This window comes from Monodelphis domestica, chromosome 1 (assembly GCF_027887165.1).
Source record: "Monodelphis domestica isolate mMonDom1 chromosome 1, mMonDom1.pri, whole genome shotgun sequence".
In the NCBI taxonomy this organism is placed as follows: Eukaryota; Metazoa; Chordata; class Mammalia; order Didelphimorphia; family Didelphidae; genus Monodelphis; species Monodelphis domestica.
The window spans coordinates 570,433,424-570,460,621 of record NC_077227.1 but is presented as its reverse complement, the minus strand read 5'-3'; the positions used below and the strand labels follow the sequence as shown (position 1 = coordinate 570,460,621).

At 35.0% G+C, this 27,198-nt stretch overlaps 1 protein-coding gene across 1 annotated transcript in view; it reads left to right on the top strand.

Annotated features, from left to right (window-relative positions):
* Positions 1 to 27,198, top strand: part of ANTXR1 (ANTXR cell adhesion molecule 1) — a 334,340-nt gene that overhangs the window by 202,283 nt on the left and 104,859 nt on the right. The window contains exon 14 of the mRNA XM_001381658.4: positions 9,679 to 9,720. Within this exon, the coding sequence (XP_001381695.2) occupies positions 9,679 to 9,720 (42 nt within the window). The remainder of the gene's footprint in view (positions 1 to 9,678; positions 9,721 to 27,198) is intronic.

Sequence of the window (27,198 nt, the reverse complement as noted above, 5' to 3'; positions counted from 1 at the left end):
ACTAATCCTTGAGAATGAATGAGACTCCACTTATAATAATTAATTATATAAATTCCTAAATATTCATTTTTTAAAATAAAGAACGAATAACTGAACTGTACAGTATTATGACAATCTTCATCTTGGGTTCTGGGGACATGAACAAGAAAATCACTGATTGGGCAGATCTTAGCCTAACTAGAGGGAAGACTGTGAGTTGTAGATCTAAGTTGGGGTCATATTAAGTATAATTAAGTTCATGTTCATTTTAGTGCCTAGGAAATTTTGAGGATGAGTGGGTAAGTGAGGAAAAAAAAGTGTGATGCAAAGAATTCTGCACTTGGGAGATAGAAAGCTTGACTGTAAGTCCCCAGATCAGTCATTTACCTAACAGGAACTCAGTGTATTCATCTGTCACTCTGGAGGCTTAGGTTACATGCTCTCTAAAGTTCCTTCCATTCAGTGAAGTATATCATCCATACAGATCCACTTTAAGAAAATCTAAATTTAACATCATGTAAATACTACCTTCACTTTAAGTTCCTCATGTCTGTATTCAGTCATCTAAATCTATTTCATCCTTCTGTATTCCAAACTATAACTTCACTGGACACTTATAATGTCAGGCACTTTATCAGATTTTAGGAATACAAAAGTAAAAATTAAACACATCCTGCCCTCCAGGAGCTTATATTCTATTAGGGTACATAGATGAATACATACAAAATAAAAACAAGATAATTTTGAAGGGGAACCAAGAAAGGCTTTGTGTAGCAGGTAGACCACCTGATTCTCAGAGGTTTTATGACAAAAATCAAATTAAAAACCTTAAAAACTCTGCAGGAAAGGGGCTGTTATTGCTTTTCAATAGAGAAGCAAAGAACTAAAAGATATCAAAATCTTAGTCTGAGTTTCTTTTTTAGAGGCAGAATTTGGACCATAGCAAAAGTCAGCCAATAGAGCTAATATGTCCCTTGATTAATTCTTCCCCTTTGAGTGGTTTATGTATCAGTCACTTTGCAAAGAGCAAGAGAGTTATTTGAGCAAATCATAAATGCTCTGTCCATACTATCACAGTGATGGTGAACCTTTAGAGACTGAGCCCTGCCCCCCTCTCACTCCAGATAAGAGAGGGAGGAAACACTCCCAATGAACCACTGAGTAGAGAGGCAGCTGAAGTAAGGAATGTCCTCAAGTGGATAGAGAGGGGGAGGGAAGCAGCTCTGCTCTGAGTCTCTCTGGCTTTCTAGTAATGAACTCCAGTGAGTGACTATACATGTCAATAGAGAGAGCTCTCCATGTCCTTTCTGGCACACAAGCTATAGGTTCACCATCACAGCTCTATAGCTTGTAATAAAACATCCAGGATTATTTTAATGTTACATTACACACAATAGATCCAATTTAAAGTCTCTGGGACTCCCTTTGAAAAAACTCAGTTTCATTCTGTTTCATTCATGATTATTTAGCCAAAATTTTGTTTGTCTATCATTAGTACCACAATCCTCCCAAACACTCAGTTTCAAAACCTTGTAATCATTCTTTCCTCTCCTTCTACCCAAATCTTTATATACTTTGAATATCAGTTCAGACTTATCTCTGCCTTTGTCCTGTCCTATATATTCCCACAATAAATATCCTAGTTCAGAGTCAGAAAAATGTATTAAATATATAATAAAATTAAACACAAATAAAGATAAGATCAAAATGGCTACATGATCCAAACATGAAAGAAGCTATCATAAGTAAATTAGAACAGGGAACATACTACCTATCTTATTTATGATTCAAAATAAATATTGAGGAATGTAAAATATAAAAATGGATAATTTGAGTAAATTACAATAAAAGGTATTGTACAAATAAAATAATTTTATTTTTATAATTTATTTTATTTTATAATTTACTATGTAATTTGTTTTATTTTATGCTTGATAAAATAAAAAAAAATGTTACCAAGATTAGAAGGAAAGCAGAAATTTGGGAAAAAACATTTTTATAGACAGCCTCTCAAACAGAGGTCTCATATATGAAATATTTAGAGAACTTAGTCAAATTTAAGAATAAGACTCATCCCTCAACTGATAAATGGGTAAAAGATATGAACATCAATTTTTGGATGAAGAAATCATGACCATAAATAGATATATGAAAAAATGCTCTAACTCATTTCTGATTAGAGAAATACAACTTATTCCAAAGGCCACGAAGGAAGCTGAAGCAAGTCTTGTGAAGCACCTAAAGCTTAATCAAACATCAAAGATGCCAATGTTTGAGAAGTCAAAGATGCCAACAATTCTGAGAAATCATCTCACACCCATTAAATTGTCTAAAATGACAAAAAAGCAATATGACATCTTGGAGGGAAAAATGGGGACAACTTAAGAAGAAAAGAACTTATATGTTCCAAAATATTGATAGCAGCTTTCTTTGTGATCACAAAGGACTAGAAACATGAAAGACATAATCTATATATACATATATGTTTCTCAGATGATCCTTCTGTGATGCTTATGAATTGGATTTAAATGAGGTAAAGTTACACAAACTCATCAGCCTCACTCTTCAAGCACTTCCTCCCTCCCCTGGCTGGGGTAATGTGGGGGATTCATGGGCAGCCTGAAGTTTCATTTTGGGCATGTGATCTCTAAAAGGTTTGCCAACACTGCCCTAGAGAATCATCAAAAAAATGAGAAAGTAAATATCTACATGAAGTGGCAGGGTATGAAATTAATCCACCAACTTTGTCAATATTTTTCTACCAGACAATAACAACATTAAGGAGAAAATAAGAGAGAAATACAATTCAAGATAAGTACAAAAATATATAAAATTTATGAAAGTCAATCTAGTAAGAAACTTGGGGCTTATATAAATACAATTAGAAAATAATCTTTAAGGAAATAAAGCATGACCTAAATAATTGGAGGGATGTTCAGTGCTCAGGCTTGGACACTAGCAATGTAGTAAAACTGATGTCATTAACAAAGTTAATTTAAATGTTTAGTGTTATACTGATCAAATACCCAATACATATTGTATTAGAAATGGACTAGATAGTAATAGATTTTATTTGGCGGAACAGAAGTTCCAAAATCTCTTGTGAAATCATGAAAAAAAAGTTGGAATGAAGAGAAACTATACTGCCAGACCACAAATTACAAAGTTGTAATAAAAAAAATTGGTACAAGTTTAAAAAATAAAAAAGTTAAATAGATAAGACACATCAGAAACAATTGGATTCAGCAACCCAGTATCTAAGGATTCTAAGAGCATAAATTATTTGGAAATGGCCTTTTTAGTTGACAAGAACTACTGGGGAACTGTAATACAAGTAGCATATTAAGTGCAGTCAGTACTTGAAAGTATAGCTATAAATTAGGAGAATAATTAAATGGTTTATGTGGAACTATAACCAAAGGGAAGAAATTTTAGGAAGATAAGTTTAAGTTAATAGTGAATTTTCTAAGACAAGTAGAACCATCCAAAACTGCAATACTTTGTGTGGCAATACATTCCCTAAGCCTCTGTATGGTACATTTTTATCTTTCAGATAATTTACGCTCTCTAGATATTATTTATTTAAAGATAATATTCTTTTATTTTTAATTTGATTTAATTTTTTAATGAACAGAACTCCGTTTTCTCTCCCTCCTCATTGGAAAAGATACAACAAAAAAGAAAACCCTTGTAACAAGTATGAAAAACAAAAGCAAAATAATTGCGTAGATGAACTATATCCAAAAACATGTCTCATTCTGTGCTCTATGTCTATCACCACTCTGTAAGAATGTGGTTCTTATTTTCATCATCAGTTCTTTTTAAATGTTACTTTGGGGAACAAGTGGCTTTTCAGAATGATTAAACCACTTTATAGCTCCAATAATAAATTAATGTGCCTGTTTTCCTGAAGCCTATATGATATTTGTCATTTTCTTTTTTTTGTCATTATTGCCAATCTGATGAAGGTAAGATAGAACCTGTATGACTTTAATTTGAATTTTTCTAATTATTAGTGATTCAGAGCATTTTTTCCATGTGGAAATGAAAACAGACATAATTAGAAAAATATTAATTTCTCATGGATAGACTCAAATGATGTAATAAAAATGACAATACTATCAAAGTTAATTTATTTGTTCAGTGCCATGTTAATCATTATAAAGCTAAAAAAATAACTTTCATCTGGAGAAATAAAAGGTCAAGAATCACAAGGAAAATAATGAATAATGAAAAAGGTGAAAAAAAGGGGGGGTGGGACTAACTATCAAGTACCAAACTACACTAGAAAATACCAATTATCAAAACAATTTAGTACTGGTCAAGAACACATGTGATAACCAGTGGAATCATGCGTCGGCTATGGGAGAGGGAAAGGCGGGGGGGGATGGGGGGGGAGGAAAAGAAAACGATCTTTGTTTCCAATGAACAATGTATGAAAACGACCAAATAAAATAATGTTTAAATTTTTAAAAAAAGAAATATAAAGGCCAGTGGAACAGAGTAGGAAGACAACAAACATGATTGCCTAATCTTTGATCAACATGAAAAACCAAATATTAGTGGGAAGAATTCATTATCTGACAGAAATTGCTGGGAAATTTTGAAAGCAGTTTGCCAGAAAAAAAGGGTCTATACTTTTATCTTACACAGTACACCACAAAAAGTTCCAATGGATATATGACTTAGATGTAAAAGGTGGCATCATACACCAGAGAAGCAAAGAAGAAATTTCCTATCAAATTTATAGATAGCGAACACTTTGTGACCAAACAAGTGTTTGAGAATGATATTGAAGATAAATGGATAATTTTTATTACATAAAACTTAAAAGTTTTTACTCAAACAAAACAAATGTAGCTAATATCAGAAGTAAAGTAGGTAACTGGAGGAAATCATTGCAATAATTTTCTCTTATAAAATTCTTATTTTCAAAACATATAAGGAAATTATTAAAAATTTCAAATTTGTAATAATGATAGCTATTCCCTAAATGATAAGTAGGCAAAGGATATGAACTTAAATTTTTCTAAAATTATATTTCTTTAATAGTAAAAAATATGCATTAGGCATATGATATTTTCATTTTGTTTTTCAGAAGTGCTAAGTAAAAAAAAGATGAAAAATAATGTCATCAATTTTTCCTGAAAAATCAGTCTTAAATTACAACATAAATTGGTTTTGATGCCACAATAAAATGGCCAATTAAAAATAAAAATGTTCTTTAAATGATGAAATTACATTTGCAAAAAACAAAATTAAATCCCTAGTGACCTCACTGTCCCTATTCAGATTTCTACAAAAAAAGGAAGAAACAAAAATATTGCAGACAACATTCATGGGATCCAGATGTCTTTGAACATATGGAAAATCCGTGCTCAAATATATGATTTAACATTTCAAGTAAATATGTCCAACTTAAGAAAGCTTGTAATATTTAATTTTAGTTGCCTGAAACATCCTGAAGGATTTTAAAAGAATTTAGATTTTCCACTTGAAAAAGTTTCCCTATATTTTCACATTGTTTTAAAACACTTTTTATTGGATTTTCTTGAGCCAATTTAATCAGTAGTTTTCAAATAAAATTCTTCATTTTAAGAGCAATCTTTCCTAAAAAAAAAAAGGGTGCCCTATAATTAAATAAATGGAATGTTCAGCTTTACTCCAAAAAACAGAAATAATAGACTAGCCTACTCTCTTTCAAGAAGTTATTAACCAGTTAAGGCCACCAAGGAGTCATTTAAGTACAGATAATTTACTAACCAGAATAGTTGCTTTTGTTCAACTCTTCATAACCCCATTTGAGGTTTTCTTGGCAAAGATATTGAAGTGGTTTTCCATTTCCTTCTTCAGCTCATATTACAGATGAGGAAATTGAGGCAAACATATTACAAACAGGAAATTGAGGCAAACAGATGATTTGCCCAGGGTCACAGAGGTAGTAAGTGTCTGAGGTCATATATAAACTCATAAAGGTGAGTCTTTCTAACACTAGGTCTGGAATTCCATCCATTGTACCATCTAGCTGCCTCAATCAGAACAATAGTATGCAGAAAACAATGGATAATATTACTACCTCATCTACACCTGAGGAAGTGCTAGGGAGAGAAAGAAAACACGGTGTATTTAATTGAACTTTCCAAAGAGATTTCCATGTCCATAGATAACAGGAAAAGCATTAATTTGCAGAGCCAGTATATACTAAATTTCATAATTCCTCTCTCAGTCTTTCCTTTGCACTGGTCACATACTAATTTTAAATCATTTTTGTACACAGTTTTTCTCCCTTTTAGATGATAACCTCTTGAGAATACCAGTAATAATAAACATGTTTTATAGAGTTTTGTGGTTCAAAAAGTCTCTGTGAAGGAGGTACCAATGCCATTATCTGCATTTCATAGATAAGTTAAGTGAAATTCAGAGGAGTCAAGGGAATTGTGTAGAGTCACAGAGCTATCAAGTATGGCCCTAGAGAGCATCCTATATCATATACAGAACCCTGTATAGCCTTACAGTAGCTAGTGTCAGACTAAAGTTGGTCATTATTTGACTACTTCTGGTAGACACAGAGAATATCTTACAGACAAAGGATTTTTTAAGCAATATCATGGACCAGGAAGTTGATATTAGAAATTAAGATTCAGGAAATATTCTCCAAAAGCTCCTTGCAATTTCAAGTTTAACCCAGAAAGATGGTGACTCATTGGCAGAGTTACCTGTTGTCTCAAAAACAACATTACTTGATTAGGAAATTAACTTGAGGCTATTATTCATATACATATATAAAAATATGAGGCATATTATTCATTGAGTAATTATTTATATGCAAAACATTAACTTCAGAGGTACTACTTTAAATCCATTTATTTAGGTAAAACCTTTAGATACATTAGTTTCCATTATCTGAGCTTTTTCTAGTTCTCCCTCATAGTTTTTGCAGCCAATGAAGAAATGTATTTGTAGCCAATAAAGAACTGTTTGCTAGGGCTTAATTAAAGCCCAAATCTCTTTTGAGCCCAAATCTAAAATTATGTCTTATTTCACCTTGATATATCCAGTACCTAACACAGAGCATTACATAGAGTAGGTGCTTAGAATACTCTTTGAAAAGAAATTGGTATAGTCTGGTTCTCTTTTCCAGAGAAAAGTTATTTGGTTAATGTGACCTCATATCCATTAGAAATACTTTTTATATGGAAGAGGAAAAAGAGGAAGAAGGGGAAAGAAATGGGGGGGAGGAGAGATGAGGAGGAGGAAGAAGAAGACAATGAAGAGGATGAGGAGGACGAGAATGTAAAATAAGGTGTCCAATTTGAATGGAGGCTGAAAATTCCCAAGTGCAGCCTGCACCAGATAAAAATGTAATTGGGAAATGTTTAACAAAATAAATAAAAATATAATACAACATAGATAGCATTCATTTGTGGTTTTCTGAGTTACTCTGCTGCCTACAGAATTAATTTCTATTTAAGTTTGACACTACCAGGGTCTTCTTTGTGAGGTTCAAAGATAATGAAGGGGTACTCAGGAACATGAGTCTTTCATTGAGAAACTTTAGAAACTATTGAATCCAACCTACTCATTTTTCTAAGAAGGAAACTGGGATCCAGTTAGAAATTTGCTTTTCTAAGGTCACGTGGATTGTAAATAAGAGAGCTTAAATTTTGAAACCAGAACCTCTGAGTTCCAAGAGATTACTTCAAATACAATACTTTTTCCCCACAAAGGTCCTACCAACCAGAGATTCTCAAAATGTGATTTATAGAGATCCTTTCAGAAGATCTCTTACATTTAATATGACTACAGAGTCTATATTTTTTCCTTATGGTTCAAATTTAGAGGTTATTTATATCATTGAATTAAAACCAGACACTACCTCATTAGGGTCTTGTTAAAAAGTAGTGCCAATTTCCTCTTTCATTAAGGAGAAAGTTTATTTCTGAGCGTCAAGAGGGACCAGGTGGGGTAGGTGATCTCAGAGGACTTCCTTGCCAACATGGTGTGTGCCTAGAGGAATCAGAAAGCCACTGCCCTACGTTCTGGGGCTCTATTGACCCATGTTGCTTGGGGATTATAAATCAGGAAACAATCATGGAAGTTTCTCCCCTTCATGATTCTGCTAGTCATATGGTGTGTGAATCAGAGTGTTTTTGTTGTAGAATTGTTATAGTTCTTGCTGTCTAGAATGGGGAATAAGTTTGTACTGAACCAGGCACATCCTCTCCCAGTAAACTCTTGTGACCAACAATTCCCTTTTGCAAGAAGTCTCACCAGGATTATAGATATGGCTGTAGCCTGGGGAGCAGAGTTTTATTTAAAATATTTTTTTAATATTTTTAAAATATTTTTTAATATTTAAAATATAACTGGCCCTGATGGTGATCAAAGGATTTAAAACCAGAAGCAATAACCATAGAGTTTTCCTAATGCAGGTCCCTAATTTTGTAGATGAGACGACTAAGAATATCTAAGGCTTCTTCTAACTCTAAATCTTACTAATTTATAAGACCTATGGAGATTGTATGACTTGCTGCATGTTGCATAGGCAGTAGTAATAAGTCTCAGAATCAAGATTTCTGTTTTGTCAAAGAGGCAACATGGTCAATGAAAAAATAATGGATTTGGGAGTAGATGACCTGGAATCAAATCCCATGGTTCTCCTTTACTGACTGACTTTAGTCAAATCACTTCACTTTTGGATAAAATTATAAAATGAAGGAATTAGACTAAAATTCAGAGGTGTTAATCTCACCGAGGACAAAACTCAGCATGGTGGTGGGAGAAGACAACCAGATTAAAATGTAATTGGGATATGTTTAACAAAATAACATAGATAATGTTAATTTGTGGTTTTCTGAGTTTTTATTTGAGTTTGACACAACTGGAGCCCTCTAGGATCCCTTCCAGCTCTAAATCTATGAATCTGTTACTGCAAATCCAGAGTTTTTCTATCAGTTTTAGGTAACTGAACTCAAATATTGAACTTCTTAAGTTTCATACTGTATCCAACTGAGCTAGCCACCCAATTCATTACATTTATTGTGTCACAAACAATTACCTTTATTCACCTAACATGGCATAATGGATAGAATAATGGACTTGGGAGTCAGGAAGATCTGGATTTGAATTCTGTCTTAGACACTTGCTACTTGGATGATCCTTACTAAGTTGCTCCATTTGTCTGAGCCTCAATTTTCTCATCTGTAAAATGAACATAGAACCTTATTTACAGGTTTGTTGTATCAAATGAGTTAATATATATATAAATTCAAAGCATTTTACAAATCTTAACATGTCAGAAATATTTTTATTCAGTCACGTCTGACTCTGTTAGCCCTGTTTGAAGTTTTCTTGACAAACACATTGTAGTGGTTTGCCATTTCCTTCTCTAGCTCATTTTACAGATGAGGAACAGAGGCAAATAGGTTTAAGTGATTTGCCCAGGGTCACATAGCCAAAAATTGCTCAACACCAGATTTGAACTTCCGAAGATGAGTCTTTATGATTCCAGGCCCTTCACTCTATCCAATTGTGCCACCTAACTGCTGGTTATAAAATACCAGTTATTAGTATTGTCATCATCATTAATAATATCATGGCCAAAAAAGTATCCTATAAAATTATATTGCCACACCTCAGGGCATCTCTTCAGAGTAAAGTGGCAACAAATTTTATCACTTATTTCTGTTTTCCTTTCAGATAATCAAAGAACTTCCACCACCTCCAGCAGAGGAAAGTGAGGTAAGTACTGTGAGTTAAGAGGACTTGGATTTGAATCCTGTCTTACCCCTTGGGTGATCCTTTCTAAGTCACTCAGTTTCTCTGAGCCTCAATTTTCTCATCTTATCTCTCTTCCCTTGAGAAGTGCTTGGGCAGTTTTACAAATCAAAATGGAACAAGTCAGAGGTATAACATTATTTTGGTCACAAGCCCACTCTAGGCTATTCCAGGTATCTTGGTAAAGATCAGATTGATCAGAATAATGAAGAAGTTGAAGTACAAAACGTATGACTGATTTCAACAAGCTGATTTCATCTACATGGATATGTCCTCTACCAAATCTACTCGAGTAGATTGTGCTCCCTCCCTTACTCTCTTTGGACCCTGCAAGGTGATTAGCAGAAAACTGGCTCTCCTCCCCATCATTGCTCTCGCCCCATAATCAGTCTATCTTTTCTTCCTATGATAGAAATTTGATGAAGGCCTTTAATTCGAGTTCTGAAGATTTTGTTGTTGGTCATATTTTTGCTGTCTGCTCATAACTACCACATATCTTCCAGTTCCCTCTGTGGAATACTTATTTTGTGTTCTTCAGAAACAATGATTTTCCTTACTCTTCGTGAGATAACAACACTGATAAAATGTTAGTACTGAAAAGATAGGGCTTTCCTTTCATAGAAAGCTTTGGATCAGAGAAACAACTTTTCAACTTTCATAAAAGTGCCCTTCTTCTTTACAACTGGACTCAGCTCATTTTCCATCTGTACTGTGTTCCCAAATATACATATTGTTGGATTGTCTAATTCATTTGCATGTTGAAATCTAAACAATAATCATGCACTTGATCAATTAATTAGTTAACATTTATTAAGCACCTACTATGTGCCAAGGCACTGAGATCTGTCCTATGCAAATGAATAGGCCAGATTCCTAGTGATTATAAAGTTCTAAAAGATATTACAAAGTCTTGGGAATTGATACTACTCAATACAATGTCATCCACAAACAAGTCAGTCAAAAAGCACCTACTTTATGTCAGGCACTGTGCAAAGTGCCAATGATATAAAGAAACACAAAAGATAAACTTTGCCCTTATGAAGCTCACAATCTCATGGGAAAACAACAAGCAAACAAGTATATTTTAACAAATCACACACAAGATAAAGAGTAAGTAATCAACAGGGGGAAAATACTAGAATTAAGAGACTGGAAAATGCTTCCTATAAAATTTAGGATATTAGCTGAGACTTGAAATATATGAGGGAAATCAGAATACAGAGATAAAGAGGATGAACATTTCACACATGCAAGACATGGGACAGCCAGTGAAAATACTCTGAGCTAAGAGACAGAGTATCTTATTCAAGGAATAGCAAGAGAGCCAATATCACTGGATCCCAGAGTATATGAGATTGAGTGAGGAGGTGTCTAAGGTAAAAAAAAAAAGGCTGGAAAGATGAAGAATATTTCAGGTTATGAAGGAATTTGAACACTGAAGAGAGTATATTTACTCATGGAAGTAAATGGAGTTTATCGAGTGGGAGTGAAGGGGGTGACATGATGATCAGATTTTTTTACTTTAGGATAATCTCTTTAAAGGCTGAATAGGGTATGTACTGGAGTGAGGAGTGATTTGTGTAAAACAGAGCAACCTGCAGGCTATTAAAATAGTCTAGGTGTGAAGAGATGAGGACCTCTACTGGAGTGATGACAGTATCGGATAAGAGTAGGGGGTATATTTGAGATATTGTAAAGGTGAAATCAATAATTCTTGACAACATTTTGGATGTAGGGGGAGGGGTGATCAATAGACAGGAGTTGAAAATTCAAGCTTAGGATATGAAGAGAAAAGTAGTACTCTCCACCTTTATAGGGAAGTTTGGATGGGAATGAAGTCTGGGGAAATGATAATGAATTAAACTTGGAGCATGTTTGGAGTTTAAGATTTCTATAAACCATCCAGTTTAAGATACCTAATAGGCAGCTGAAGACAAAAGACTAAAAGTTGGCAGGGTAGTTAGGGCAGAATAAGCAGATTTAAGAATTGTCAGCAAAGGGATGTTAATTGAATCCATGGGAGCTAATGACCATATGAAATAGTATAAAGAAAGAAGAAAAGTCCTCTTTGTCCAAAATCCATTGTTAGTAGGCATTATTTGGATGAAGATCAAGCAAAGGAAACTGAGAAGGGACAGTTAGTCAGGAAGAGAATGAGGGAAGACTAGTGCCCAAAAAACTAGAGAGGAGACTGTCAAGGACAAGAACATCTAGAGAACCTTACCATTGCCAGGAATCCCTCCTCTATCTGGACTCCCTACTGGATTTCTCCATCAGAGTATTGAATACTTTTGGCAAGTATACACATTTCCAGCTTTGTGCATCACTTGATGTTTATCTAAATAAACACCTAACAGGATCATTTCTATTGTTAGATATCCAACACTCTTGAGTGATCTTCATTCATGACTGAGAGACACCTTAGTATAAAAGACTGTAGATTGTTATTTTTTCTATCAAATCAATTTTTAATAAAAAATAAGCACAATAGCATTAGATATTCTTTACATCTTTAAGTTAATTGTAAGATGATAAAGAGGTGTTCCTGACTAACATCCTTATCAAGAATGATGTCATTTGGGGCAGCTAAGTAGCTCAGTGGATAAAGAGCCAAGCCTAGAGATACAAGGTCCTGGGTTCAAGTTTGACCTCAAACACTTCCTAGCTTTGTGATTCTGGGCAAGTCATTTTACCCCAATTGCCTAGCTCTCAATGTTCTTCTGCCTTGGAACCAACACTTAGTATTAATTCTAATAGAAAAGATGATAATTTTAATGACTTAATTATATATATATATATATATATATATATATATACCCACATAAAGATTTTCTATAGATGGAGGAGCAAGCATATAGGCTGATATTTATTAATATTTTCTTGATCACCATTTTTGTTATGGATCAGGTTCAAGATTTTTTTCATGCTTTGCAGTATTTCTTCTCCTACATATAATCTAAATTTTAACTGCTTAACCCCTCATAATTGCATCATATTCATCATGAATCTCTATGTGGGACTGGTCCAGTCCAACTACTTTTCTTAACTTTGTATTCTTTTATGACATTTCTACCTCTTCTGTAAGCACTTGTGATGTTGGAGTTGAGGTGGGGTGGTTCCACTGTCCTTGATGGACAAAACACTTTTTGTATATTGTCTCAAATTTTTCTTTTGTTACAGATTTTCCATTTTTTACTTAAAGTGCCCTTGAGATAACTTTGCCTAGTTAGATAACTCACAGAATTTTATTTAGAAATATTACTGAAAATTGAAAGTGTGAACTGGACAACAGAAATGTCACTGATGCTGCCTATAACTGAATCAAAAAGTCAAATCAATGTAAAATAATTGCCATGAAAAGAAGACCAAAAACATTGAAAAAGTAGCCTAGTCAGCTAAAATGTTTAGGGACATCTGACAAAGGCCACATCAGGTTAGAATATAAACTGGGGCTATAAAAGTTTACAAAAAAGGAATATGGATGATTATGAACAATAACATTTCATAAAAGCAAAGAGGAACAGTGGATGGCAAAACTAGTTAAAGACAACTTTGCGAGCTACCTAACTAAGCAAAGTTCTCTCATAGGCACCTGAAAATGGAAAATCTGTGACAATAATTGAAACAATATGCAAAAAATTGATGGACATCTCCTAATTTCCAGTTCTTTGCCCCTACAAAGACAGCTATTATAAATATTTTGAAACATATAGATTCTTTCCTTTTTCCCTTGATCTCTTCAGAAAACAGGGCTGGATCTCAGGGTATACATAGTTTTAGAACTCTCTAGTCATAATTCCAAATTGCTCTCCAAAAATGGTCGGATTAGCTCATAGTTTGAGAAACAGTGTATTAGTGTCCCTATTTTTCCACATCCCCTCCAACATTTGTCATATCGCCTTTTTGTCATTTTAGCCAAGTTGATATGTATGAGATGATAGCTCAGAATTGTTTTGCTTTGCATTTCTTTAACCATTTATACATATTATAAAATATACTGGGTTAGGAAAAAAATATGTTGAAGAGATTTGGGCTTTTTTCTTTGTCTACAAGACTTATTGCTGTGTCCAATTTAATTTGTTCTCAGTATTCACACTTGACTCTTGTCAAGTTTCCTAGATAAAAAAAAAATAGTTTAAACTTTCCATGTGGCTCCTATATCCTGAAAAATATATGCAGAAGCCAAAGGATTGAGTAACTGTAATCAATTAAAGTAAGTCTTGTTAGAATGCTCCCTTTCTGCCCAGATACTAAAGAAGGAAATTGCATTGCTGTGCCATGTGGGGAAAAGAAATCTCTTTACATTCACAAAGACCTTTTATTTATCCACCAAGTACCTAGATCCTAGGCTAATTTCATCATTTCTAGTTTAACTTTGTTTCTGTTTTGTCATCTTTAGTTGCCGATTAGGCTCCAAAATGAAAAAGGCAACAAGACTTTCTTTGTTTAAAATGTCTTCATGTCATTCCCTTTTCTTTCTTATTTTTTAATATGTTTTGTTTTTGTTTATATATATTATAAAAATAAAAAATATTTTATACAAATATATGTTTAAATTTAAATATAATGTATTTGTATATAATATGTATTAAATGTATAACATTTAAAATGTATTTATACATTTTTATCTTTTTTATAACATTCTCTCAGATCATCAAGAAATTCTTTTTTCGTTACTATGTTGACTGGCTCTAGAGGTAGATCTGAAGCATAGCAGAAAGCAGTGTTTCTCAAAATGCATCAAATAGATGAGGACAAAAAAAAGTGGGAAAATGGATTCAGTGTGCTACTATTCAGACAACCCCTAAAAAGGCATGATCAGGCATGCCTACCCCTAATTTGGGTGTTGCCACTTCCATGAATCCTTCTTAAACTCTCATCTCAAAGTGAATTTTCTCCTTTCCCAAATTTCTTATAACTCTATGTGTAAATTACACCATACACTTTTCAAAATATTCCTTCTGCCCAGACAATTAACTTCCACCTCCTAAATAAATAGTTAAAAGTAAAAAAAAAGATGAAAGAAATACAGTACCTTTAGTTTTTATTTAATACAATACATTTTTTTCAGTAGCAGTTATCCTCAAAGAAAAGAAACCAAGTTGGAGTCTGAAATATCATTAGAGTGTGAGCTACATGCAACTTTCAGGCTCATACTATATCCTAAGAAAAAGGACCAGGTGTGCCAATTGATGCAAAAAAAATGATTATAATTTTATTTCAAAATAAAAAAAATTCACTATATCTCATTTTATTTTCCTTATGAATAAACAAATATCACTTTGTTCATTGGTAGAGTTTGGTCCTTCCAAGTACTTTTAAATTCTGATACTTCACAGAAGAGTCAAGATGGCAATTTGAGAGGAAGCAATAGATAGATTCAAGCATTCTCAATAGACTTCCTTAACAAATATCTAAAGAAGGCACCATAATTCAAGAAGTCACAGTGTATCATTTTTCTATCCCAGCATGGCTTAGGAAGATGGACAGAGAGGTCTACATATACTGGGGTAAGAGGCCTGGCCAGGATTATGGTGGGAAGTATTCTGGTATCAGAAGACTGAAAGAGGGTCAAGAAAGAATATCACAAAGAGTATCCCAGGGATCCCTAACCAAATGCTGAGTTCAGGAATTGGGGTCATCTGGCGGGTTCACCAATTATCACCCATGGCTTGGTCATATACACAAAGCAGAGAGGAGCTGTTACAAGTGTAAAACTTTAGAACAATTTCTAGAAAGCAAACTATAGCAATATGATTCTGATGACTGAAGCAGAATTCAATGTCCTTGACCAATTGGGAACCTGCAGTTCAGATGTTCTGAAGCCAGAGAGCCTTCCAAAAAGACCAAAAAGGGCTGGGTCTAACAACAGTATGCTGATCCAAACTAGAAACATGCTGATAGACATAAACTTGGACAAGAGCTTGCAGAAATCAAACTGGGAGGGAAGTGATCAGACTTTCCCCTGAATCACTTTACTTTGAAAGCATTAGAAGTTTGTGGGGCCCCATCTAGAGTTGGGAAATCAGCAGGACATGAGGACAAATTTTCAAGTCATACACCCCTCTCCAGAAGTGTCCAGAACCCAGCATTAACATGAAGTTCAAAGTCAAGAATTAAGACTGGAAGAATGGGCAAACAAACAAATAAAGAGCCAAACCATTAAGAGTTGCTATATTGATGGAGAAGATCAAAACACAAAGAAAAAGAAAATGACTTGACAACACTTACAAGCAGGTCAGCTAGGGGGCACAATGGATAGAGTTTCAAGTCTAGACATGGAAGGTCCTGGGGTCCTAATACACTTCCTAGCTGTGTGACCATGGGCAAATTATTTAACCCACAATTGTCTATCCCTTATTGCTCTTCTGCCTTGGAAAGGATAATTAATATCCTTTTTAAAACAGAAGGTGAGGGTTTTTTTAAAAATCTATAGCAAAGCCTCAAAGAAAAATGGATCTGGGATGCAAACCCAAGAAGAATTCCTTGAAGAGTTAAAGAAGGGGTTAAACATGATTTTTAAAATGAATGGATAGGTAAAAAAGGATTCCTCATGAATTCTTTTTATGACACAATTCTTTTCATGACACAATTCTTTTATGACACAAATTTGGGTTTGACACCTAACCCAAGGAGAACAAAAAAAGAAAGAAAACTATAAACCAATTTTCCTAATTAATACTGATGCAAAAATCATAGCAAAATACTAGCAAATACACTATAACAATATATCACAAAAATCATACACTATGACAAGGTGACATTTATACGGGAATTCAGGAATGGTTTAATTTTAGGAAAACTATAAGTGAAATTGATCAAATCAATGACAAAAGCAACAAAAATCTTATGATTATATCTATATTATATTATATATCTATATATAGAGAGAGAGATTATATATCTATATCACTAAATGCAGAAGAAGCTTTTGACAAAATACAGCACCAATTTCTATTGAAAACACTTAGAAAGCATAGACTAATTCAAATTATTTTTCAATATTGTACTAGAAATGTTAACTATAGCAAAAAGACAAGAAACTGAAGGTGTAAAATTAGGCAAAAAGTAGCAAAACTATCACTCTATCTAGAGCATATGATGGTATGCTTAGAGAACCCTAGAGAAATAATTTTAAAAAGCTAGCTGAAACAATTAACAATGTTAGCAAGGTTGCAGGATATAAAATATTACCAACAAAACCTAATAGGAGGAAATAGAAAAAGAAATTCCATTTAAAATAACTGCAGACAATATAAAATACTTGAGAGTCTCACATAGAAACTATATGAACACAATTAAATACACTTTTCACACAAATAAAGACCAGGCCAAACAATCAGAGAAATGGTAATGGTTCATGAGGAAGCCAAGCCAATATATTAAAAATGGCTATTTAGCACATATTAATTTTTTCTTCAATGCCATATCGATCAAACTACTGAATGATTATTTTATATAAATAGAAAAATAATAACAAAGTTCATCTGGAAGAACAAAAGGTCAAGAATATCAAGGGAATCAGTGAAAAAATAAGTAAAAGATAGTCTAATAGTACCAGATTCCAAACTACTTTACATGCAGTAATCATTAAAACTGGTTGAGTGGTCAATCTTTAGAATAGATTAGAGAACTGATGGATTCAGAATGTTGATTGAAACTTTTTCTTTCTTTTTCTTTTTCTTTTTTGGGACATGGCTAATATGGAAATTCATTTTGCATGACTACACATATTTGTAATGGTTGTTCTTTGTCCTTAAAATGTCCCTGTCACATAAATTGTTCCACTGAAGGTGCTCATTTCTGCATCAGTTCATACAAATCTCAGGGTTTTCTGAAACTGTCTCTTCCATCATTGCTTACAACACTTCCAATTATACAATTTTCCCTTACTTACAATGCTATCCCGTTTTATTTACAAACCATAATTTGTTCAGTTATTTGTTCAGCTCGTGCCCAATTGATGTGCCCCCTCTTTAGTTCCCAGTTCATCAACACTATGAAAAGAGCTGCTATAAATATTTGGGTACAAATAGATTCTTTCCCTCTTTCTTTGATCTCTTTGGTGCATAATCTAGGAGTATTACTGAGTTAAAGGGGTATATAGTTTTAGTAACTTTGGGGGCATAGCTCTAAAGTAGACCATCTGTGCTTTTCCTTTCTTCTCTGTCCTCTAGAATTACTTTGTATATACTTTCTACTTAATCTGTGTACACATTGTTTCCCGTTGTCAGGCAGAATTTATTTGTTTTATTTTTGCACATAGTAAAATACTCAATCAAATTTAATCTAAAGTATTTTAGAGATCATTTAATTCAAAACTCTTTATTTTGAGGTGGGAAAATTATGTTCAAACTAGAGAGGGCAGATACTAGAGGCAAGGTCATCAGTTTGAATGTTACAGTAGTAGTCTTTTCTTTAAATTATCACTCCTAAATGGCATGAAGTAATCAGGGCCTGAAGACTTGCCAGCTTTGAGGATACTACTCTTGTTTCACATATATTATCTAAATTAATTCTCACAACAGTTCAAATAAAGAAATAGACTTTGCTGTTGATATTCAGTTGTGATAGTCATGCCCAACTCTTTGTGACTCCATGTGGGCTTTTCTTGGCAAGGATACTAGAGTGGTTTGCTATTTCCTTCTCCAGTTTATTTAAAGATGAGGAAACTGAGACAAGAAGGCAAATTTGATTTACCCAAACAGCTAGTAAGTGTCTGAGGCCAGATTTGATTGTAGAAAGAAGAGTCTTCCTGATTTTAGAGTTGTTGCTTGCTTCGGCAGCATATCTACTGATTTTAGGGTTATCGCTCTATCCACTGCACCACCTATATGCCCCAGGTGAGTTACTCTCATGTCTGGTAAGGACATAAAGGAAGATCAGACCCAGGTCTTCCTGATTCAATTCATTGAACTCCACTACACCATAGTGTCTCTGAAATAAAATGGAAAAAAAGAAAGGAGAAAGATGTGAGAACTGTCATAAGGAAAAATAGATAGGATTTGACAATTCAATGCTAATGTTAAAGAAAATAGATTAATGAAGGATTCAAGCTTCACTTTTAGCTGAGGTTGACTCAGGGAATGATGATAACAGAAATTATACTTCCATGCACTAATATTCCAGACCCTTATTAATGTCTATAACCATGACAAGCTGGTATCTTGACTACCTTGGTAATTTATATCACCCAACCTGCCCCCCAAAATGAAAATATTCAAAAGGTTCTTAATGTTTCAGCAGCCTTCTTCCAGAGGAGATCCCATACAGACACCACTATAACAAAGTTTTCATTGTACATACTTCCAGATGCAATTTACTACTCCATATAAAATAATGTCTCTAATGTGTGTGGAATCTAGAGAAAATGGAGTAAGATTTAGTCGCTGTTAGGGGACAAAGAATATGAATTGCATCAATTTCTCAAGATAATCTAAACAAAGGGGCTCCTCCTACTAACTACTTAATCTTCACAGAGCAGAAAGTACATTAGATTCCCTATTCTCTCCTCAATGATCTTAAATATTCAATAAATAATCCACAAAATAAATAGGTTTCAAATTTATTCACAGAATGTTAGAGCTGAAAGATACCTCATAGATTATTTAGTATAGCCCCTTTGTTTTCCAGGTAAGGAAACTGATGCCCAGATTTTTATTTGCCCATGTTCACACAACTAGTAAGTGGCAAAGCTGACATTCTAACCCTGGTCTTCTGACTCTGTGGGCAATACTCCTTCCACTACATACTGAAATCTATCTATAGAGGGCATCTTGATTCAATCTGCAAGTCAAATTGTAAATATCAAGGCCTTTGAGGGCAGCAATAGGCATTCCACACTCTACTATCATTCTTGGGACTTTAAAAAGATCCTACCACTGGCATGTTCACTGGCAATTTTCTAGGACACAATAGGCTATAAAAAGTCCTCCTCTTCCCCCATGCTAACTAAACAAAAGGTTGTTTATAACAGGGCCATAGCCAAAGTGTGACTCAGAACCACACACCAAGTGAAAGTGTTGAATTTAAGAGAAGCCTGTATTGACATAGATCCATTTCTTAACCAATCACATTTGTAGTTCAAGTCACTTGAGTATTCTTATTTGGCTACACTGGCCTGGTAGTCACTGTGTTGTAAAAGATTGGAAGCAGAGCTCTTTTTCTGATGGAAAATTATTACATTCCCTTCTCAGAACATACAGGTCTTTATTTTTGTACCAAGGACATATTTGGTTTAATTGATTTTACATGACATCTAGAAAGGCATTCCAGAAAGGACAATATACATATTCGAAACCATGGGACATGAGTTCAAGCCCCAGACCTGCCTTTCTTTGTGTTCTCAGCACTTACTCTACATAGGAAGTGCTAATAAATGCTTGTTGATTGATTGCTACCTCTGTTAATGTTGAATAAATCGATTCATGTCTCTGGACCTCAAGTTTCTTTAGCTGAAATGAAGAATCCTTATTCATGTCCTTAAGAGAGGTGGGAGAAAAGGAGGTAGATGTTGGTTTTGACCTGTGATTTCATTAACAGAGCAGAAAGATCCACTTTTTTGGAAGTCATGAGTCCTATGTTTAATATCTAGAATTTTCTCCCTACTAACTCGTATCACATAGAATCCCTCACTTACTTTAAGAACCACTTTCTATTTGATCCTTTTCCTGAGTGCCCCTAATCCCAAACTAGTAGTTCTCTCCCTTATTATTTCAAATTTTATATTTGTTTTTTTCTGTACATGCTTTTATATACATAAATCTCTCCTGATAAAATGCAAATTTCTTGAGAAGACTTTCTTTTTTTCCCCTTACAACCAATTCTGTTCCTAGAATATTGTTATTGTTCAGTCATGTCCATTTTCATGACCCATGGACCATAGCATGTCAGTACTGTCTATGAAGTTTTTGTGGCAAAGATAGTGGGATGGTTTGCCATTTACTTCTCCAGTGATCACTTTTCATCAGTATGATCTGTCCATCTTGATTAACAATACAGAGAATAGCTCATGGTTTCATTGAGCTACATAAGCCATGATAAGGCAGTGATCCCAGAGGAGTCTTGGCAAATAGTAGGTGATTAATAAAATATTTGTTAACTGATTTGGTTGCCTCTATAGAGTTTTAGTTCAGAGGGTCCTACCTGCCTTTCCAAAAATCTTATGTGTCAGACTATTCCTAGATTACTTTTCTATTTCACAAGTTCTAATATTCACTTTCCTATGAGGTTCCCATCATTTCTATCTCAGCAACTATTTCCTCTATGTTGTTGATAATCAAAATCAGAACAGAATGTCCTTTTCTTTGGCTCAACCTTTTGAAGGATGAAATTATGATTGAGGCTATTCAAAACAGCTCTTCTGCTTTGGGCAGAGAGGAATCTAACAGAACCTCAGATAACTAAAACTCCCTTTCCTCCATAGCTAGTATTCCAGGCTTATGATATGTTCCCCAAAAGTTGAATTTGTTTCTTTTCTCTAACCACTGGTCTGTACTATACTCTGATGAAAAATTTCTTTCTATTCCTGCATGAGTAAATTCTCTATGCCAAGCCTTCCTAATCTGGTGTCTGGGTTTCTTAATGCCTACATCTTCTTAATATATGTTATTGTGCCCCACTCTTTTTTGTCTACCTCATTCTTTTTTAATTTTTTAACTTTTTAAAGCTCTGTTCTCATAATGGATCTCGTCCTACCTAGTCTTTATACTCTTTGAAGTCAAATTCTCTTCCTTGCATTAGGATTTCCAATTCCCCTTAATTTCTACTCATGCTCTCTATTTTTGTGTGTAGTCATTTCAGACCGTGGATTTTACTAAATGTTCCATCTGGGCATCTGGGGGAAAGTGCTCCTTATGAAAAGGCCTTGTTTAACCTGGAACTTAATCTGGAGGGGGGCCCATCTCTCGACCAGTGAAAGTTAAGCACATCTCAGGTTTGACAACAGAGCTTTAGTGGTTTTTGTTCTGTCAATCAATTCAACATTACTATTTTATATATCCTAAGATGAAGAGACAAATAGATAAATGCTTTGTTTCATAAACCAGAATACAGTTCCTCTCCTGATTAAGTAGCTCAAGATCAGTCCTATTTGGATCAAATTTTGTGACCATGCAACAAAGACTGACCCAAATTAAACTAGATAGAATCAAGTAAGGACTATGGATGGTGAGAGTAAGGGATGGGAAGTGGGGGAAGAGTTCCATGGTGCTGATTGAATCCCACCCCTACTGAAGAAGCAGCAAAGGAAAAATAGTGAGGAAATTCTAGCATTTTGGCATAGAATTCTTTCATTAATTCAATAAAAGAGCATTCATTAAATATTCATTGTATGCCAGGTACTAGTGGCTAGGTGCTAGGGATGCAAAAATACAATAGGTCTGGCCTAAAAATTAGTTTATATCCTGTTTAGGGATAAGGAAAGGACAGCATGCAAAAATATATGTATAAAGTAATTTCCAGGTGGCAGGACAACCTGAGGGGATATCAGGATATGTCTCATGTAGGAGGTGGCACTTTACCCAAGTCTTGAAGGAAGCTAGGGGTTTTATGAGGCAGAAATGGGAAGAATGCATTACAAGCTTGGGAGACAGACTGTACAAAGGAATGGAGATGGGGAACAGAATACTGTGTACAAAGGACAGCAATTAGACCAGTATTTTGACTGGAACGTGGGGGGACATAAAAGGGAGAAATGTGCAATGTAACAGTTAAAAGAGTGGTTGTCTTAAACTGTGACCACGAAAATATGGTTTCAATTCAAAAAATAGTGGTCACCATGGGAAAATTCCCAAATATTAAATATACCCAAGTCACCTGGGTTTTATAGAGATTTTAATTAATACAAATTAAGGAATTAATGAAAGGGATAGAGAGAGCAAGAGGAAATAATGAGAAAAGGGCTAGGCCAGCATAGGCCAGCCTAGGACAAAGCCTTAAGAGAGAGATCAGTCAATCTTTAATCCACTCACCACAAGATTTGTCCTAAGCAAGATTCTGGTGTTCAGAGAGACCCACCAGTTCATCTTATCAGCTTAAATAAGTTCAGCCCCCGAGCCCTTCAATTCAGCTTTGGAAAGCTCCCCCTTTCCTCAGAGCCCTTTCTGACCTCCTTTTAAAGAGAATTTTCTCCTATGTCACCTCCCCTAAGTTCTCACATCTACCAATCACAGTAGACATTTTCACAGGATTGACCATTCTTAATTCACATCTTCTTTAGTTCTCAACTTCTCTGGGTAGACTAAAACTTCTGAGTAAGTTCACATCTCTTTGCCCCTTGCAAGTTTGCAAGTTGCCTGACCTTTTAGTGATTAATTTAGTGATCTAAAAATAGACTTAGCTTAAGGGTCTTAGCTTCACTTTAAGTATGAGTTAAGTACTTTTTATTATTCAGTAAGAAGTGCACAACTTTATCTTCCCCTAAAGTATCCTTAAGTATGAGTGGAGTAATGTTAGAGTTCTCACATTCCTGATCAAGTACCTTCATTGTTTAAAATGGGGAATGGTCTTAACCAAATGTTCTAAGGTAGACTAGTCTGAGAATTTTTAACATTCACAAGTCTGAGAAATTTTAAGATTCACAGCAATAAGCCTGAAAAAATAGTCTGGGGACAGATTATAAAGACCTTTAAATGGCAAACAGAGGAACTTATATTTTATCCTAAAGAAAAAAGGAGTGACTGGAGTTTCTTGAGCATAGGAATATTGTCAGAGTCATACTTTCGAAACATCAATTTGGAACTGTATGGAGGATCAGTTGAAGAGGGGATAGAGGGGAGGTAGAGAGAACAATTAGGAGGCTATCACAACAGTCCAAGTGAGAGATGATGAGAGTCTAAAGCAGGGTGGCAGCCATAGAAGTGGAGAAAAGAGGATGGTTGCCAGAGATGCTTTGGAAGTAGAACATCTAGAGATCAGAATCAAGGTACTATAAGCCAATATCAGTAACAGAACAACTAAATCAATTACTGTAAAGGCAGGAATCAATGTAAGAGAGAAATAGAGTCAAAACTAAAATCATTCCCCCAAAAAATCTAAGAAAAATGACTACAGGAAGCAAAATACAAGAAAAAGGCAACAGGATTTGGTGCCAAATGACAGATGAGCCAAGGTAGACAAATGCCATTGGTGTAATTTGTTGTCCTAAAAGCCCCTGTGGGTGTATATGAGTTTCAGGCTTACATATGTCCCAGCCAATACAATTTTCCTCTGCCAAAATTCCTCTTGATTAGAGAACCCTCCCATACCCCTTATTAAGCTTCATGGAATTTATTGATATGCACCTCCTGGAGATTGAGCATCACCAATCCAAAAATATCTGACAAGTCAGTACCCCTTACCACAAAAAGAGTAGTTTTGAATGACCTCCTACAAACCAAAATCCCAAAGGGAAAAATTCTGCCATAACTTCAGAATCATTGGCCATAGTGAGATGTTTAAGATCTTACAACTGGTAGAGAAAGATTTCTGATGGACTTTGACAATAGATCGTGTGAGATCTTGTAACATTCATATCTATGTCACAGATTCAATGGGAAAACTGACTAATTTAGCCCTTCATTTAAAAATCTATGTTACCCAACCTTAACTTTCATGACAGTCTTAATGTCCTCTCATAGTCAAGAATCTATTTCATTTTTTTTCAGTTTTAGACATATTAATAAAAATAACTTTTTATTCTTTGAACCAGCAGTTTCCCTCCATTCAGACCATCCAAGAAGATACAGGATTATGTAGAGGACAGAGGCCATATAGCCTAGCACTCTTCTTTTATAGATGAGAAAACTGAGACCTAGGGAGATTAAATTACTTTCATCAGGTCTTTTGGGGTATCAGAAGTGAGATTTGAACTCAGTTTCTCTAACCCCAGAATCCCACTGCTCTTTCAATTTCTACAGCCTTCTCTTCCATATTACCTCAGATTATGGTGCTGAATTATGTCAAATGTCTGGGTAGCCCAGACCCTCAGAAAAAAGTTCAACTTATCCTCTACTTCAAAATACACACCAAAGAACAGTACCCAATGCTGCCATAACACTTGCCACCAAAAGTGGTTTGATGGCCTAATCATAGCCAAGTCTCTATTAAGACTCAATCTACTTAGCCATACAGGGTACACCATTTTATTCAAATTATGACTTCTGTCTTGCTTCTTGTGGGTCTTCATTCCCAGTATTAACTATAAGAGCTAGAAGCCACATAGGCTAATTTGCAGACCTCCCTTTATTTATTTTTAGTTTTATCTTTATTTTACTTTAATAACATACTTATACATAAGTTATCCATAGTTTTGTTACTCATGGTGTCTCCATCCCTTCTTTCCTCCACCCTCCCAGAGCAGTCAAACAATTCAGTCTGAGTTTTACATGTATTATCACACAAAACATATTTTCATATTATTCATTTTTATAAGTTAATAATCTTATGAAACCAAAACCCCAAATCATATACCCAAATAAACAAATGATAAATTGTATGTTTTCATCTGCCTTTTTATTCCAACAGTTCTTTCTCTGGAAGTAGATAGCATTCATTTTCATAAGTCCCTCAGAATTGTCTGGGATCATTGTATTACTCTAAGTATCAAAGTCTATCACGTTTGATCATCCCACAATTTTTCAGTTACTGTGCATAATATTCTCCTGGTTCTGCTTATTTCACTCTGATACCAGTCTATGAAGGTCTTTCCAGCTCTTTCTGAAATCATCCTGTTCATCATCCCTGAGAGCACAATAGTATTCCATCCCCATCATATTTGTTAAGACATTTCCCAATTGAGGGATATCCCTTTAGTTTCTGATTCTTTGCCACCACAAAGAGCACAACAGTAAATATTACTGTACAAACAGGTCCTTCCGCATTTATTTTATCTCTTTGGGATACAGACCTAATAGTGGTATTTCTTAATCAAAATATATGCAGTCTTTTAAAGCCCTTTGGACATAATTCCAAATTGCCCTACAGAATGGTTGAATCAGTTCACAATTCCACCAGCAATGCATTAGTGTCCCAATTTTGCCACATTTCTTCCAGCCAGGCCTCCCTTTAAACAGCTAAAGCTGTTTACAAGCTGTACAAGCAGGACCAGGGATTGGAGAGTTGACTGGTACCATCCAAGTAGAAACACTCTACAGATAAGGTATCAGGTCTAATTGATTAGCAAGAATCTCCATACTGACAGACCCTTCCAGAAGTACACTGATTAACTGAACCTTTTCCCACATTCTCTGTCCCATTGTTTGAGACTGATGATCCCATTGATCTCATTGATCCATTTGTTTTTATGTTTGTTTTTTAATTTTTATCATATGCTGTTTCTTAAGAGAGTCATAATGGATAGAGAGCTATTCTTGAAACCAAGAAGGAATCTTTCCAAATCCCATCTCTGACATATACTGACTATGTGATGTTGGACAAACCATATGCTCAAGGCAAATTTCTAAGACTATCAAATTCTTCCCAATCACCCAGGCTTACAATCTAGGTGTCATCCTTTGCCCCTCATTGTCTTTCATACACAGCTCAATATTCAATCTGTTGTCAAGGTTAATCAATCTTACCCTGGATCTCTCTCTCACATAATTCTCTTCTCTTCTCTGGCATTTCTACCACTCTGGTATAGGACCTTATAGCCTAATGCTTGGACTATTACAATAACCTAGAGATTGGTCTCTCTCCTTCAAGTCTCTCCCCTATTTCATTACATTCATCCTTCACTCAGCTATCAGTGGCTTCCTAAAGTGTTGGTCTAACCATATTATATCTCCTACTCAACAAAATTCCTGTGACTTCCTATCACTTTCAGAACCAAATGTAAAATCCTCTGGTGTCCAAAGCCCTTCACAACCTGGACACTGCTCCCTCTCCCCCATAAACACACACACATCTCTCCAGTCTTTTTATATCTTAAACCCCGACCTAATCCTATAGGCTCTGCAATCTAGTGACTCCAACAAAAAAAGATTTCAACCTTAGTACGACTGATTCTTCATTTGGCTGGCTAAGACTCGCCATAGATCAAGGGCCAAAATAAGCTGGAGCCCTGAAAGCTCAGAGAGCCAAAACCCCAACCAGATAGGTACTGGTAGGAAAATCTAGAGAGAGCTTGATAGAGGTAGAGAGAGATCTCAGCCTTTCTAACTTAGGTAAGATCAGGTCCCAGATTTCAGCCTGCATGATCTCCTCCATGTTCAGATGCTGCTTGCTAAGTGCCAACTCAGGTAGTCATTCTGTTCAAGATTGAAAGCTTCAAATCTAGCCTCAGACACTTCCCAAATGTGTGACTCTGGGCAAGTCACTTGACCCCCATTGCCCAGCCCTTACCACTCTTCTGCCTTGGAACCAATACTATGTATTGGTTCCAAGACAGAAGGTAAGGGTTTAAAATACACACACACACACACCCCTCTCCTTTCCTCACTTGCCCCACTATGGCATTGCACT